Source organism: Penicillium diatomitis, assembly GCF_028827545.1.
Source record: "Penicillium diatomitis strain IBT 30728 chromosome Unknown utg000014l_segment0_segment0, whole genome shotgun sequence".
Classification (NCBI taxonomy): domain Eukaryota; kingdom Fungi; phylum Ascomycota; class Eurotiomycetes; order Eurotiales; family Aspergillaceae; genus Penicillium; species Penicillium diatomitis.
In genome coordinates, this window is record NW_026623186.1 from 347,618 (window position 1) to 360,514 (window position 12,897).

General features: G+C 45.9%; 4 protein-coding genes across 4 annotated transcripts; 1 reads left to right on the top strand and 3 right to left on the bottom strand.

Annotated features, from left to right (window-relative positions):
- Positions 1-301: 301 nt before the first annotated feature.
- N7539_008807 (uncharacterized protein) lies at positions 302-1,030 on the top strand (the record flags this gene model as incomplete). Its single annotated transcript, XM_056938402.1, has 2 exons — positions 302-530; positions 585-1,030. 2 exons carry the CDS (start codon positions 302-304, stop codon positions 1,028-1,030), a joined length of 675 nt encoding a protein of 224 aa, XP_056786410.1.
- Positions 1,031-3,466: 2,436 nt separating this feature from the next.
- Positions 3,467-3,848, bottom strand: N7539_008808 (uncharacterized protein; the record flags this gene model as incomplete). The annotated part of the gene is made up of 2 exons (XM_056938403.1): positions 3,467-3,707; positions 3,805-3,848. 2 exons carry the CDS (start codon positions 3,846-3,848, stop codon positions 3,467-3,469), a joined length of 285 nt encoding a protein of 94 aa, XP_056786411.1.
- A 156-nt stretch (positions 3,849-4,004) lies between these two features.
- On the bottom strand, positions 4,005-4,414 carry N7539_008809 (uncharacterized protein; the record flags this gene model as incomplete). The annotated part of the gene is given in 2 exon segments (XM_056938404.1): positions 4,005-4,178; positions 4,193-4,414. 2 exon segments carry the CDS (start codon positions 4,412-4,414, stop codon positions 4,005-4,007), a joined length of 396 nt encoding a protein of 131 aa, XP_056786412.1.
- A 522-nt stretch (positions 4,415-4,936) lies between these two features.
- N7539_008810 (uncharacterized protein) lies at positions 4,937-5,704 on the bottom strand (the record flags this gene model as incomplete). Its single annotated transcript, XM_056938405.1, has 3 exons — positions 4,937-5,044; positions 5,101-5,307; positions 5,483-5,704. Coding segments are annotated over 3 exons (537 nt in total), but the record flags the coding sequence as incomplete, so codon positions are not given.
- Between the last annotated feature and the right edge of the window lie 7,193 nt (positions 5,705-12,897).

Genomic DNA, 12,897 nt, shown 5'->3' on the forward strand with positions numbered 1-12,897 from the left:
CCTACGCGCGCGTATATGCGAGCTATACGATATTGGCTGGGGATATAAGCGTATTCATAAGCGATATCCTTGGATCTCTCTCTCTGGGATACGCTATACGATCAAAAGGGCCCCAGATCGACTGGATAGTGTTATATCGAAGCCACGCAGCGGCCGGCCAAAGAAGCTTACTGAATCTGACAAAACGCGCATCCTTGAGGTTATTCATGATAATCCACGCGTTACCCGGGAAGATCTCCTGACTGAGGTTGATCATAGGGTTAAGATCCGATCGATTCAACGGCTTTCAAACGCAGAAAATATGCGTAAATGGCGCTGTTTATGGCGGCCCTACCTCGATGAGGAACACGCATCAAAACGGCTTCAGTGGGCGTATCGCTATCGCGAGTTTACCCCTACTGATTGGGCTCGTGTATTCTGGTCTGATGAATGTACTGTTGAGCGTGGTATCGGTATACAACGCGAATGGACCTTTATTCGCCCTCGAGATCAACCACGTATGAATCACTGTCAGGGTCTACCGCATCGCGGTAAGCAAGTTAAGCAGATGTTTTGGGCTGCATTCTCGGCTGATCGCCGAACAGGCCTAATACCCCTATTCGGCGATCCTATCTCAGAGCGTGGTGGTGTTAATCGATTCGTGATCGAGGAGTTATATCGGCGTGTGCTACCAACGTTACTATCTACTGAAGATGGTATATTTATGCATGATAACGCACCAACACACACAGCTCGTGTAGTACGCGAGGCCTTAGATGATATGCAGATCGAGGTAATGATCTGGCCACCTCACTCACCAGATCTCAATCCAATTGAGAATCTATGGGCGCTCCTGAAAGCAGAGATCTACAAGCTTAGGCCTGATCTGATGCATATGAAAAATAACGAGGATACCAAGCAAATCTTAGTTGATACAGCCCAAATCGCATGGGAAAATATCGATATGGAACATCTTCAGCACCTCTCTGGTACCATGCCTAATAGGGTGCAAGCGATTATCGATTCTAATGGGTGGTATACACCATACTAGTTTTGTCACGGCGCAAGTCATACGTGGTGACTCAAGACGATTCACGATCGAATCGACCCCGCGTCGTCTTAGGGTAACAACCCCAAGAGCTCTGTGTGGGGCTGTGGGGACTCGGTACGTGGAACCTCTATGTATATATTGTGGGAACTGGTGGAGCCTACCAGACCCCAAGATTCAGTCTTTGAAATCAGACCCCATAGACTTGGACTCTCTGCCTAGCCAACAGGTCCTCTGTCCTGCGATACAGACCCCTTAACACGTTATATACCTCTATGTAGCCGAAGTGTTTGTATTAAAACGACGAAATTTTTAATGTTCAGACTTAACTCCTTTACTGAAAGATTATAAGTAATTATACTAAGTTTTAGTGTGGTAACTTATTCCTTGAGTGTGGCGGTCGGCTGGTGGCAGTGGTGGACTAGAGGTATACATGTCTTTGCGATCGGAGTCAAAGTCTCTCAATGTACCCGAAAGTCTCTAGGTGATAGGGTAAGCCTGGATTTCAAGCCGCATCTTTAACACCTTAATATAGTTAGTATCTAGTTAATTTTAATCAATACATAGTACATATATACGATAGCTAGATATAATTGCTATCTAAAACTAGATTCTACCTAGAGATATTAGAAGCGGTATGAGTCTATGACTAGATAACTAAATACCCCAAAAACACCTTCCGTTTTGGGAACTTGAGTTGTTCTGTTATAGGAAATAGCCGGGCCTATTAACCAAACAAGCCGATATAAGTATCGCGACGTCATGGCTTGCGGCTGGCTACGGCCCCGCACAGCCACCAAGCCCGCAATCCGCCGTAACATACGCATGGGCCCCATGGCAAAAGTATAATACCCACAGGAATAACCGTAGGCGGTAGGCCCCATAGTCAAAACCTAAATTCTGACCCAAACCCAAGTACCTATATGGGCCCCATGGGTATTCCCGCAAGTTGATAATCAACTTTACTTGCGTTATGGTCTTATAGATTTATGATTTAATTTGCGTTAGCCGTTGGCCCGTTGATGGGGGTCTACGGGGGTCTCCCCCGTATATAGAGTTGAGAATATTGATATAATCGGTGGATATCAGAGTACCCTACTACAATTTCTACTTCTTGCTCCACGCATTAGAAGGGAGGGGCGGTACACTTGTAATCTTATATTCTTTCGGCGACTCTGCCGCTCACGATAAGCTTATCACGGGGACGAGATGTATCTCAAAGATCTCACTACCAGCCGCGCTGTTACACGGAGTAGCCGATACCTACTGCACGACTCCGCCATACATTCCGTGCCTTCGACAAGGAATGTCTGGTCATACATCCCGGACTGGGTCCACGAGAGTTGGCAACCTCCTCTTGTTTCTGGTGTAAGAAACCTGCCCAGTGCGTCCGACTCGGTGACGACTAAAATTTTGATCAAGCATTTTCTCGAGGTGAACGACGTCTATACATCTTATTTCGGAGCTTGGCGAGGCCCTGATTTGATGCACGATTCGACTGATCTTTCGCAGATCATGAGATATATCGGACGGCGGTTGAATGTGATATGCAGGACACAACTGGAGATCAAGGTCACTGCTTTCAACTCAGACCTCTCTCCAACCTGGGTACATTCCGAACGGATTCAGGGCTCAGCATACCCCGTTGCAGTCTGCCATGAGCCTGTTCGGTTCTTGCGCGAGCAAGTTATTGAGCAATGTCGTGGAGACGGTTTACCGTTCATTCAGGTTGTTTTTTGTTTGCATGGCATGTGATTCTGCCACTCACAACAGTCCATAGCTTAGGTAGAATCTCTCCCCCATAGCAATCTCACTCCTCATCCCTCTCACACATCGATACTGCTGCCCCCACCGTAGCCGTATCTCATCACTTTTGATATGCAGTAGACTTATATATCTGACTCGATAAGCCGTAACTCAGATTCGATTATCCGTCTCAGTAAGTCAGACTCCTGTCATTTTAGGAGTCTCTCATGAAGGAAACCACACTTCCTGTATTCTTGGCTATTCAAGTATTCAACTGACGTCCTGAATCTTCGTCATTCGACATACGAGTCGCTTGAGTCAATCGACCTATTATATGTTTCTAATACGAGAAGATTCAATCATGATACGGTAACTGTGAAGGGAATTGCTGGGCTCCTCATTTTTCAAAGCATGGCGTGAAGCCGAGAAGACTGCTGCGGGGGCTAAGCATTCCTAACGGTCAGACCACGCACGGCGTTAAGCGGAAAGCTACCATCAAAGCTCCTGTCTAAGACGCTGACGAAAGTAACCTGCTCGTTCATCACAGCTCCTTCAATATCTGGCCAGGCCAAGAGCACCGCGCGTAATAATCGAAAGCAAATGTCGCCTAAACTCTCTGCGATTGGGTACAGACTCATAGTGCTTTAACCTAGTCAAGCAGGCTTTTGGCATCTCCGGAGAAAGAAATTGTTATTAATTGAGGCGGGGTTGGTATAAGGTCATGATCACACTAAAAGACATTATTTCGCGATCGTCAATGATCAACCTTCCGTATTCCAGCATCAGTCTCCACCATATCACTTTAAGGTCTTCATTGCGCAGCACGCGACGAGACCACTCGTAACTGTCCTGAGCGAAGCATTTCCCTAAATCTGGACCTTCCCGCTCTTGCGTCAGGTACCGTACAATCTCAGAAAAATCACGTGCATCAATGCTGATTGGTATGTAATGAGTCTAAGGGGTTAGCCAGTCGTCATACGACTCCTAGTATAGCGTCGGCTTAAGAACGGCCGATTTTGATATCAAGAGACGGTAAGAGCGACCACTTAAGACAGTCACCGTCCGGATCGCCCATAGCAAAATTTGTATTCCTTACTGATATATCGTCTGTTTGACCCTCTTTAATCTGAAATCAATTTACTTATTCTTCACATGCGTGATCGTCTTATTGGACGGCTGCTGTCATTCGTACACGGGTAAAATTGGACAGAGTCGCTATGGTTGACTTTATCTAGGCGCAGTCGAAGTCGTGTAGGGCCATTCGCTCATGTCGACTCAGTAGTTTGAATGATAATCTTTCATCCCAAGTTATAAAAATCAGATGTTGGCGCTGAAATTCTCGCCGGTTATCGGAGTTAGATTTATCTCCTTTGTTGCATCTAGCCAAATAGACGACACTCTGTTTCTGTACCTAATCACCGTCCACTTCTCCTTTGTAATTTCCCATTCGTATTCTCTCGGCATAAAAGAACTAGGGTAATGGAGGTCATTGAAACAACATGGTTTGGATTGCGAGAACACCGGAACTGGGGAATGTGCGATAGTTATCGATGCAGGATGGCTTAGCCCGGCATGATGGTTGTAGAGTTCGGAAAATTGACAGACATCCTTGCTGAGTGAGAGATTTTCAAGGAAGTTCATGTCTGTGAGAAACGGAGAACCTACAGCGAGTGCAGAAAGATTTCGTGCTGGTGTATCAGGGGGCAAGACACAGCAAGTATATCCTAGGTGTTTTGTTTGCTAATATCCAACTGATCGATATGTTGAGCGAGACTGGCTCGGCTAGACGGTGGCAGAGGAGAAGAATGTGGAGCCCAAGCCACGCGCAAGACACGCGACAGCATATCATGGGGGGCGACGATCTTCGCTTTATCCATGGTACTTATCGCCAGTGTCATATTCGGTAGCGTTTGCGAAATCTCGGCATCGAGCCAGGAAGGGAAATTGAAAGTCATCCTATGGTCAGGGTTGACCAGTGAAGCCTGATCGCTATGAGATATAGTCAAAGTAAACAGTTCATTTCGCGGATAAGCAGCAGCAAAATTCTCGATGCGCGCTCTAATATCAGAGGGAGTCACACCCCATAGTGGCTGCATGTGTAGCTGTAATCCTGGTATCAAACTCATCAATTAACAGGAAGTCTTGTTTCTTTGCCGCATAGAATTATTTGTCAAAATGTGCGGGTGGTTTTCCTCCGCGATTTCTCTCATAATTCTTGCAGCCGGCTTTAAAGGTCGAAGAATGGCTTTCGATCAACGAATCAAAAGTATTCTCTGCTTCTGGTAAGATAATAACTTGGATAAGTGGAAGGCTCCAACTTTACTTACCGGCTCGACTGCAGTGACTTGCCCCGCCATGAGTCTATGGTGGACGGACGATGAGGGAATAGTATTGCTAAATGTTGAAACTTGGTACAAGAAAGCGAAAGAGGGCAGTTGGAGAAGACCTATTAGTTCTCGACGTGCCGCGGACAAGGTTGAACCGTCGACTCCAATCTTCAATGACAAGGCTGAGACTAGCAGTGCGATCAGTTTCTCATACGATTTTCTTCTTTTAACAGTTATTTTTTCAACAGCCCATACAGGCGGTCACTGAGGAAGATTCCATGGTCAAGGCGGGTAGGGTGTAGCAGTCATGAACTGTGGGGAAAGACTGTCAGCCGACCAACTCAGAGGATTTGAACTGGAAGCGCATTGTCATCGTACACACCAGATAGATAGTACAGGCAGGGTTTCCGGTTCTAACAAAAGCCATAAAGACTACCTGCCACGGTATTACTGTCGAGGGAGGCGATATGTAAATTACGATCGTGAGGGTAAGCAGTACCCGGAGAACAAGAGTCTCTGCTACCTTGACATGCGATAGCCGTTCGACCTGTTCACGGCATGTCTGTTCTCGATATAGAATTTCGAAGGTGCCAGATACAAAGGCCTAGGGCTGTGAGCGTTCCGAGTTTCATTGGCTCCCTGGGCAGACGCATCAAGGCTCGATAGCTTACCGTGGCTACAGTACTGGTGTGAATTACGTTGATAACCTAGCCGGCTGAATGTTACCGAAGGCGAAGCTCTTCACAGATCTATATTGAGCTCATAAGGAATTTTCGTTGCCGGGAACCCCTCTCTGATAACGCTGACTGGGCTTTTTAGCAGCGTCTTGCACCTCAGAGCGAAAAGTAAGCCCGTCCAAGAAATACATTCGACGCAGATATCGTGATTCGTGGACCAAAACCCGTTCGCATATTCGTGACAAGCCGCGCTTACGGCAGACACGAGGTATGCGGTACTTCTACCTATGCTGAGTATGTATTAGAATTGCGAAGACAAAGAGCCAGCAGAAAGAGACTACTTTATTCTGAGGGAAGGGGTCCACGATAGAAGACAATCACTTCGTTAACGATCTCGATCCTCCCCTGAACCACTTGAGCGGCTCGAATATTCTCCAGAGGAGTCAATACACGCTATTTAGAATAGATAGCTACGATTAATCTGTCTTGGAGCGGGAGAGGTGTCCCGACAAAATTTATTACAGGCCTGAGCGCAAGTCACTCAAGAGGTACAGATTTTGTTATCTCTGCTCCTTCTGATCTATACAGTCCAACAGACTCCGGTATTTTGGTTAACATCTTCCGGTCGCTGGCCAGCTACACCATCCCCGGACCTACTCCGTTCACGGGTGCCGTCTCTATTGATCAAGCTATCTCAGTCATCGCGGGATTCAGTGATGCCTCCACCACAACCACCGCTGCAGGTAGGGCCGGACCATCGACTAAGCAGATATCAACAAACTACGCCGGTCACCGAGTCAACCACAATACTCGGTCACCTCTACTCATTGATCTGACTATCCCTTGACTCGTAAAATAATTTGAACAGAGCGAACGTGAAAGTGAAATTGAATGAAATTTACCCACTAGATCCTCAGATAAAACGCGCCAGAACAAGCACACCTGCTGTATAGGACTAGCTTTATAGACCTAAAATTCGCGATGGAGGGAACGTGGATGGAGTTTCAAAGAGACAATCAGGGCCCACAATATCTTGAAACCCATCCAGACCGAGCAACAGCCCTATCCTCTGGTGTTCGATGGTCAAAGTTCTCTCCATCAAGTAGACAGCTCCAGGATGTCAGGGTATTTGTAGGACAATTTAGAATTCACAAATAGACCATTTTCAAGCCATCAGTGCCGGAGAATTTGAATTCCATGTTTTCACCCGTCGAAGCCAAGATCGACCGCTAGCCGCACGGGGCCAGGGGTTAAGGCTCCTCCAATCCCGTCTATGTCTGCAACTGAGCTGGTATAGGCATTATCTATGATCTTAGCATCCCAGGTCGTGGAAGAGCACATTGTCTCCCTGACAACCGAGCAAATCTTCATTCCCTGTATCTGGAGCTGTGCCCTTTGTGCTTGTATTACTGAGACATCGAAACCCGACCAGCCTCGATTTGTGGACGATCCAAAATCAAATTCACCCCAAGTAGAAGCGTAACCGCCGTACTGATCTTTTGGAATAGTGTTCGTGTCAGAAGCGGCCCAGCCACCTTGAGAGTCTGCCGCGAATGCTATGTACTGGATTGCTCCCGGCGCCAGAGTGAAAGAATGACAAGCATTTCCATACCATCCAGTCAACTGTCCGTCCGGACCAATTTTGTTCCAAATTGCGACATACCAGGTCTCTGCAGAAGCTTGGCTGAATCTAACGACGTACTGGTACTTGGAAACCTCTGCAGGGGAGATGGAAATGATGTTACTTCCGTATGGGCGACCGACGTTACCTATGTAAGAAACACCAGAGCCACTTGACTGTGTTGGACTACCAAATCCTTCGTTAGAAAATATTGCATCCGCCGGGTAAGCAGACCATGGTTGCGGATTCTGGGAAGTTAAAGAGATATCTCGAGGTTTGCTTATCGCAGATCCATATCCCCTAGCCCGAACGTTTGTGAAGTGAAGCAGACAACAGATCAGGTTTCGTAAGTCTATCATAATGAGGACCGTTCGACGGGTGAAATTTATAACTGAGTCCAGATAGCGTCTTTCATCCAAAAAACCCAGGATTTCAACGCATCATTCCACTCGCATAAGTACTGGATGGGATGCTCTCGCGTTTTAGGAATTCAGTAGTAGGTCCAGTAATTGGATTGGCAGGTTTGAATGTGCTGCGAAAATAATTTTCATCTTCAGAGTGAATTTCAATATAATCTGATTAATGCAATATTAAGACCAGCAACACCTGGGCAGGGAATTAGGTCGTCGCGGCCAGCAGAAGAGGAGATGTCCGGAATCTTTCACTGTAATTGGATTGTTTCCGCATTAGTTGGGCCATTCGAGCGCTGACCAAACCTATTCCCTTATTCAACTCGAGATCTAGTCATACTATACTATCCAGATTACTGCCGTGATTTTGGAAAATCCTCGAAGCTGTGGGAGGGTCTAGGATTGGCTTGAGAAGAAAGAAATAGTAGTGCGAGAATGGACCAAAAATTATTATCCTCAATAACCATCGAAGAGAGAAACACTCGAACTAGCTTTATCTTGGTTTGTGTCTCAAACAGGGTCTACCCTAGCTCCTCACAATTGGAGTGGCCTCTATGTTCTCATTCTATGTGTGAGAAACCCTGACTCCATCGCGCTATCAATCCAGTCGGCTAGGCCTATGACTGTCACCACCGAATATCTCCTAGATTAGAGAAATCACTCAAAAGAGTTGTGCTTTGGCCATCGGAGTGGCTGCTAAGACGTCTCGGCGTTAGTTCGTTCAAGTTTCTTTGGGTGTAGCGAGGTTCTTACAAATTGGACTCAATTATTTCAAGCATACGCTTCATGTTTCCTCCGACTTTGAGGACCATGTCCTGTATCTGCTCCGTCTCACCTTGCAAGGTTTTTATGGCCTCCTGCGTCTCTTCAAGACAAGATGATAGTCTCTGTATCTCCTCCTCCGCCTTTGTAGGGTCGCTCTTCTTTGCCTTTGTGAGGTCGCTGACTGGTAACGCGGCCGTATCGGTCTCAATTTTCAAATTTGCAGAACCCAAACCGAAAATTGAGTTCCTAGGATCCGTCCTAGGTATCTGTATCCGGGGTTTCCACGATTGGTGTAGAGAGTATGTAGAGGAACTCATTTCAGGCATTGCTGGATATCGACTTTGAGTAGATTCTTCTTCTGGGCTATTTAAGAGGGCCGTCGGCTCAATACTTGAGCTAAAAATAGGCTTGAAATTTTTGGTTGAGTTAATTCTGGAAGTGTCGGCAACTCCTATTTATGATAGTTCAACAGATTTACAAAACATGAATGTCCGGCGATCATATTAGATGGATCATTGGTGGTGTACCTTTCACCATTTTCTGTCATAGCCTACCGCTGCGGCGATTACCCTCCTACTGCGACGCTGTTGAAAAGTATTATGTTCCTATTTCCCCTATTCTGATTATTCTGATTATTCTGATTATTCTGATTATTCTGATTATTCTGATTATTCTGATTCTTCTGATTCTTCTGATTATTCTGATTATTCTGATTCTTCTGATTCTTCTGATTCTTCTGATTCTTCTGATTCTTCTGATTCTTCTGATTCTTCTGATTCTTCTGATTATTCTGATTCTTCTGATTATTCTGATTCTTCTGATTCTTCTGATTATTCTGATCATTATCATATATCACACTCGGATCTGTCAGGTCTTGGATCCAATGTACCGGAGGCTCGCTACCTGGGGCCGAGGCTCGCTTTCCTTCAGATTCCTGCTGTCATGGAGGGACCTCCCCGCGCTTATCTCATTTAGGTCTGCCAGAGTTTGGATCTTTACACTATCATCTCATCTTTGAGGTTCCGAGGACGCTGTCTGTTTGCATGGCATGTGATTCTGCCACTCACCACAGTCCATAGGTTAGGTAGAATATTTCCCCTTCAGCGATCTCACTCCTCATCCCTCTCACACATCGATACTGCTACCCCTACCGTAGCCGTATCTCATTACTGTCAAGCAGTGGCGGGAGGGAGCTGCCGCGTAGTTCTCCGTGTGCCCCGAAAATGGCCAAGGAGCTTCGTTAACTTTATAAATTCAACCGCCTTTACTGCATCGACTGCGTCCCAGGTAATGAACAATGTAGCGAATGTAAATGTACCATAGAAATGCTTGATTCCGGTCAGCGAAAAGAAAGAATTTCACGCACACGCGGCTCAATTCGATGATGGTCGTATTCGCGCATAAATAGCATTCCGTTTCAAACAGGAACACATAGCTTCTACTGGCAGGAATGGAGATCTGAAAACCTTCGAATTCTGAGCGAGGCGTGTCAAGACAAATTGAGTTTCTGTCGCGGACTGATGAAATTCCGATAGCTATTACTATTAAGGTTGCGGCTAGTAGTCGATTTCCGTCACCACCGTTTTGGGACCAACACGGCAAGCTACAACAGCGTGAATACTGGCCTACCATCAATTCTCTTCGTCGAAAATTCCCAACGCAAGTATTACTGATTGGACTGCTCTCGTCATCGCGCCTCTTTTCAGCTCTCAGAGCACCCTCTATATAATGTACATCATTGGCATTACTGGAAGTGACTGGTGAGCCTGAAGTGACTGGTGAGCCTCGGACATTTATCATAGCTGATATGACAAGAACGGTAAGAACAGTGCACCGTATAAGTTTGATCAAGAGACGGGGCAGTGTGTCCAGAGTAGAAGCTAGAATACATCGAACCGTACGTTATCATATTATTACACATGACCTCAGCAATCGTCCGCGGATTAAAAAGCAAATTTCTCGAACTCGGTATCGACGATGTTCGCGGCGGCAATCTGAGTACACACTTATACCGCCAAATAGTCACGCACATTCATCGCCACAAACGCCGTCCATTCGATCCCTCGTGGCCACCACCGTACGGCAGGCTGCTTTCATTGGACTTGGCCAGTTGCAGGAGATCATACGACGAGAGTTGCAAAATACTCTTAAAATTAGATCAATGAAAGGTATCGGAACGTCTTTGGCACAGAGAGACTAGAAGATTACATTACTAAGCATTCATCGAAGATTTACCCTTTATCGGGGTTATTGATAGAATATTTTTCAGTGAAATGCCCCTGAGGAATGTCTTGCACCGGCGACTACCCTCTGTGCTTAATCGCTAGAAAAAATTAGGTATGCTTTCGGGTGCCCGTCTAGTTACACATTCTAAACCACCAGAGGCAGAGTCAAGAATGATTTGCGCTAATACATGGTCATTCAGCGGACTCCATATGCCTGAAGAATTAAGTGCTACTTTCAATGCCGGTATCTCTAATTTTCAGGAAGCTCTTATAATATATACCCGCTTTGAATATTTGCTTTCTAATACTATTAGCCAAACGCTACCGATAAGACCTAATCCGCCCTCTTTGTCGCCCGGTCATTTGAGCTTTAATAAAGCGTGGCATCCTTGTAAGTCATACCGACTTCGGGTACTTCCAAAGTCTCTGCAGTTGGATAGAACTGCTCTTCAAAGTTAGCGAGCAGAAAGTAGGCGTGAAATTTGTATTTCATTGTGAATAGTCAGTTACAGGCAAGCTGAACCGTGCCTACTGATACCTCAATCAAATTAGCCTAGAGGAGAATCATCGAGACTGATATAGAATACTGTCGTGTGTATAAGGTGCCGGAACGTATGTGTCACAAAGCCCGATTCGCCACACAAAGCCTCTTCTATAGAAGACTATATCGTGGACGATCACTTGAATGGTATCCACATCTCACTCTTTCGTTAATAAGACATATAACTGATCAGCAGTAATTGCGCCGACCGCCGTCGACCCGACTGCGGGAATGAAGTCATTTCTCGCCCCGGCGTCGCAGAGGTTCAGAATGTTTGATTTCAACTTTTCAAGTAGATGAGCTTTTCAAGTCTTACAGCAAATACTGATATGTCCCCACTGATTTCGGTGAAAATTCTGTCTCTAAAATTTGGTCTCGGATACTTCATACGACCGCGCCAGTGACAGGTAGTACGATAGCGGACAGATGCCATTGACTAATCGTTACGTTAGATATCACAATGATTGCCGGGTGGTAACGCTGTGTCACGGACATACACTGCCTGCTTGGGATCAGATCTTAAATACAGTGGTCTCAATTTTCGAGTCGTTTTGATGAATTGGTTTAAATCATGTCGCAAATTACAAACAAATCGGGATCATAAATATAATAGCTTTATCTTTTGGGTGGTTTTGATCCGTTGTTTTTGATCTTTCGGCGAATTACATTTGATGGCTGTGGCCCATAGCCAACAGACGAGGAGTGATTTTGGAACTCCTATGATGATACAAATAACAATTACAAGGCCAGCGTTAGGCTCAGCCTAGGTCTGGACCAGAGTGAGGATTCCAAGATGGCTCCTTGTATTGACAGAGACTAATCGCTAAAAAGTTCTAAGGGATGTCACGTTCTAACTTCTGTGGTAGCCCTGATCCAGAGTATCAAGGCTTCCTCTTGGTAGTCCTTTAGGGCTTTATGAGTAGGCTTTCTACTAGATAGAGCCCCTCTACCGCATCAAATGCGTTGGTTAAGGACACTAGGCAAGACATCATGATTCCGCGCGATTTCTGCAAGATTTGGGTTTTCACCTTGGTGGTAGACTTCAACAGCCTCCGTTAGCTTCTGGTCTCTGGTTCTCATGGTCTTAGGCATATTGATTGATATTTGAAGGTGGTAGATTCGTTGATGATGCGAATTTTGGAAGCTTGAGAAAAGTGGGTGAAAAAGAGAGAATGGGCGTAGCCCACCTACACTGAAAGGTGTAGGTGGGTCGAAGTACTAAGATTACGTAGGCCACAGATACAGGCGGCCGTAAGTGGTATGCATTACGAAGTGGCTATGTTTCTTCGGGAGGGTGGAATGCGGAAAGGTCCGCGCATTACTTCTTTCCATAGCTGCTACTTACGGTCAGGAGGACCTTATGCAAAGACTCCGGATGATTGAATGCGCAGTGGATGTGATCGCGAAAGATGAAGCTATATTATGGCCATCGAAACGAGTGGCTTCTTTATACAGAGTAGCCGTAAACGGTTACAATCGAGTTATACAATTCCTTCTAAAGTTGAGATACAAGTCCGAATCCCCCGCCCGGGCGCAGAGCGAAGATACGGCCCTTATT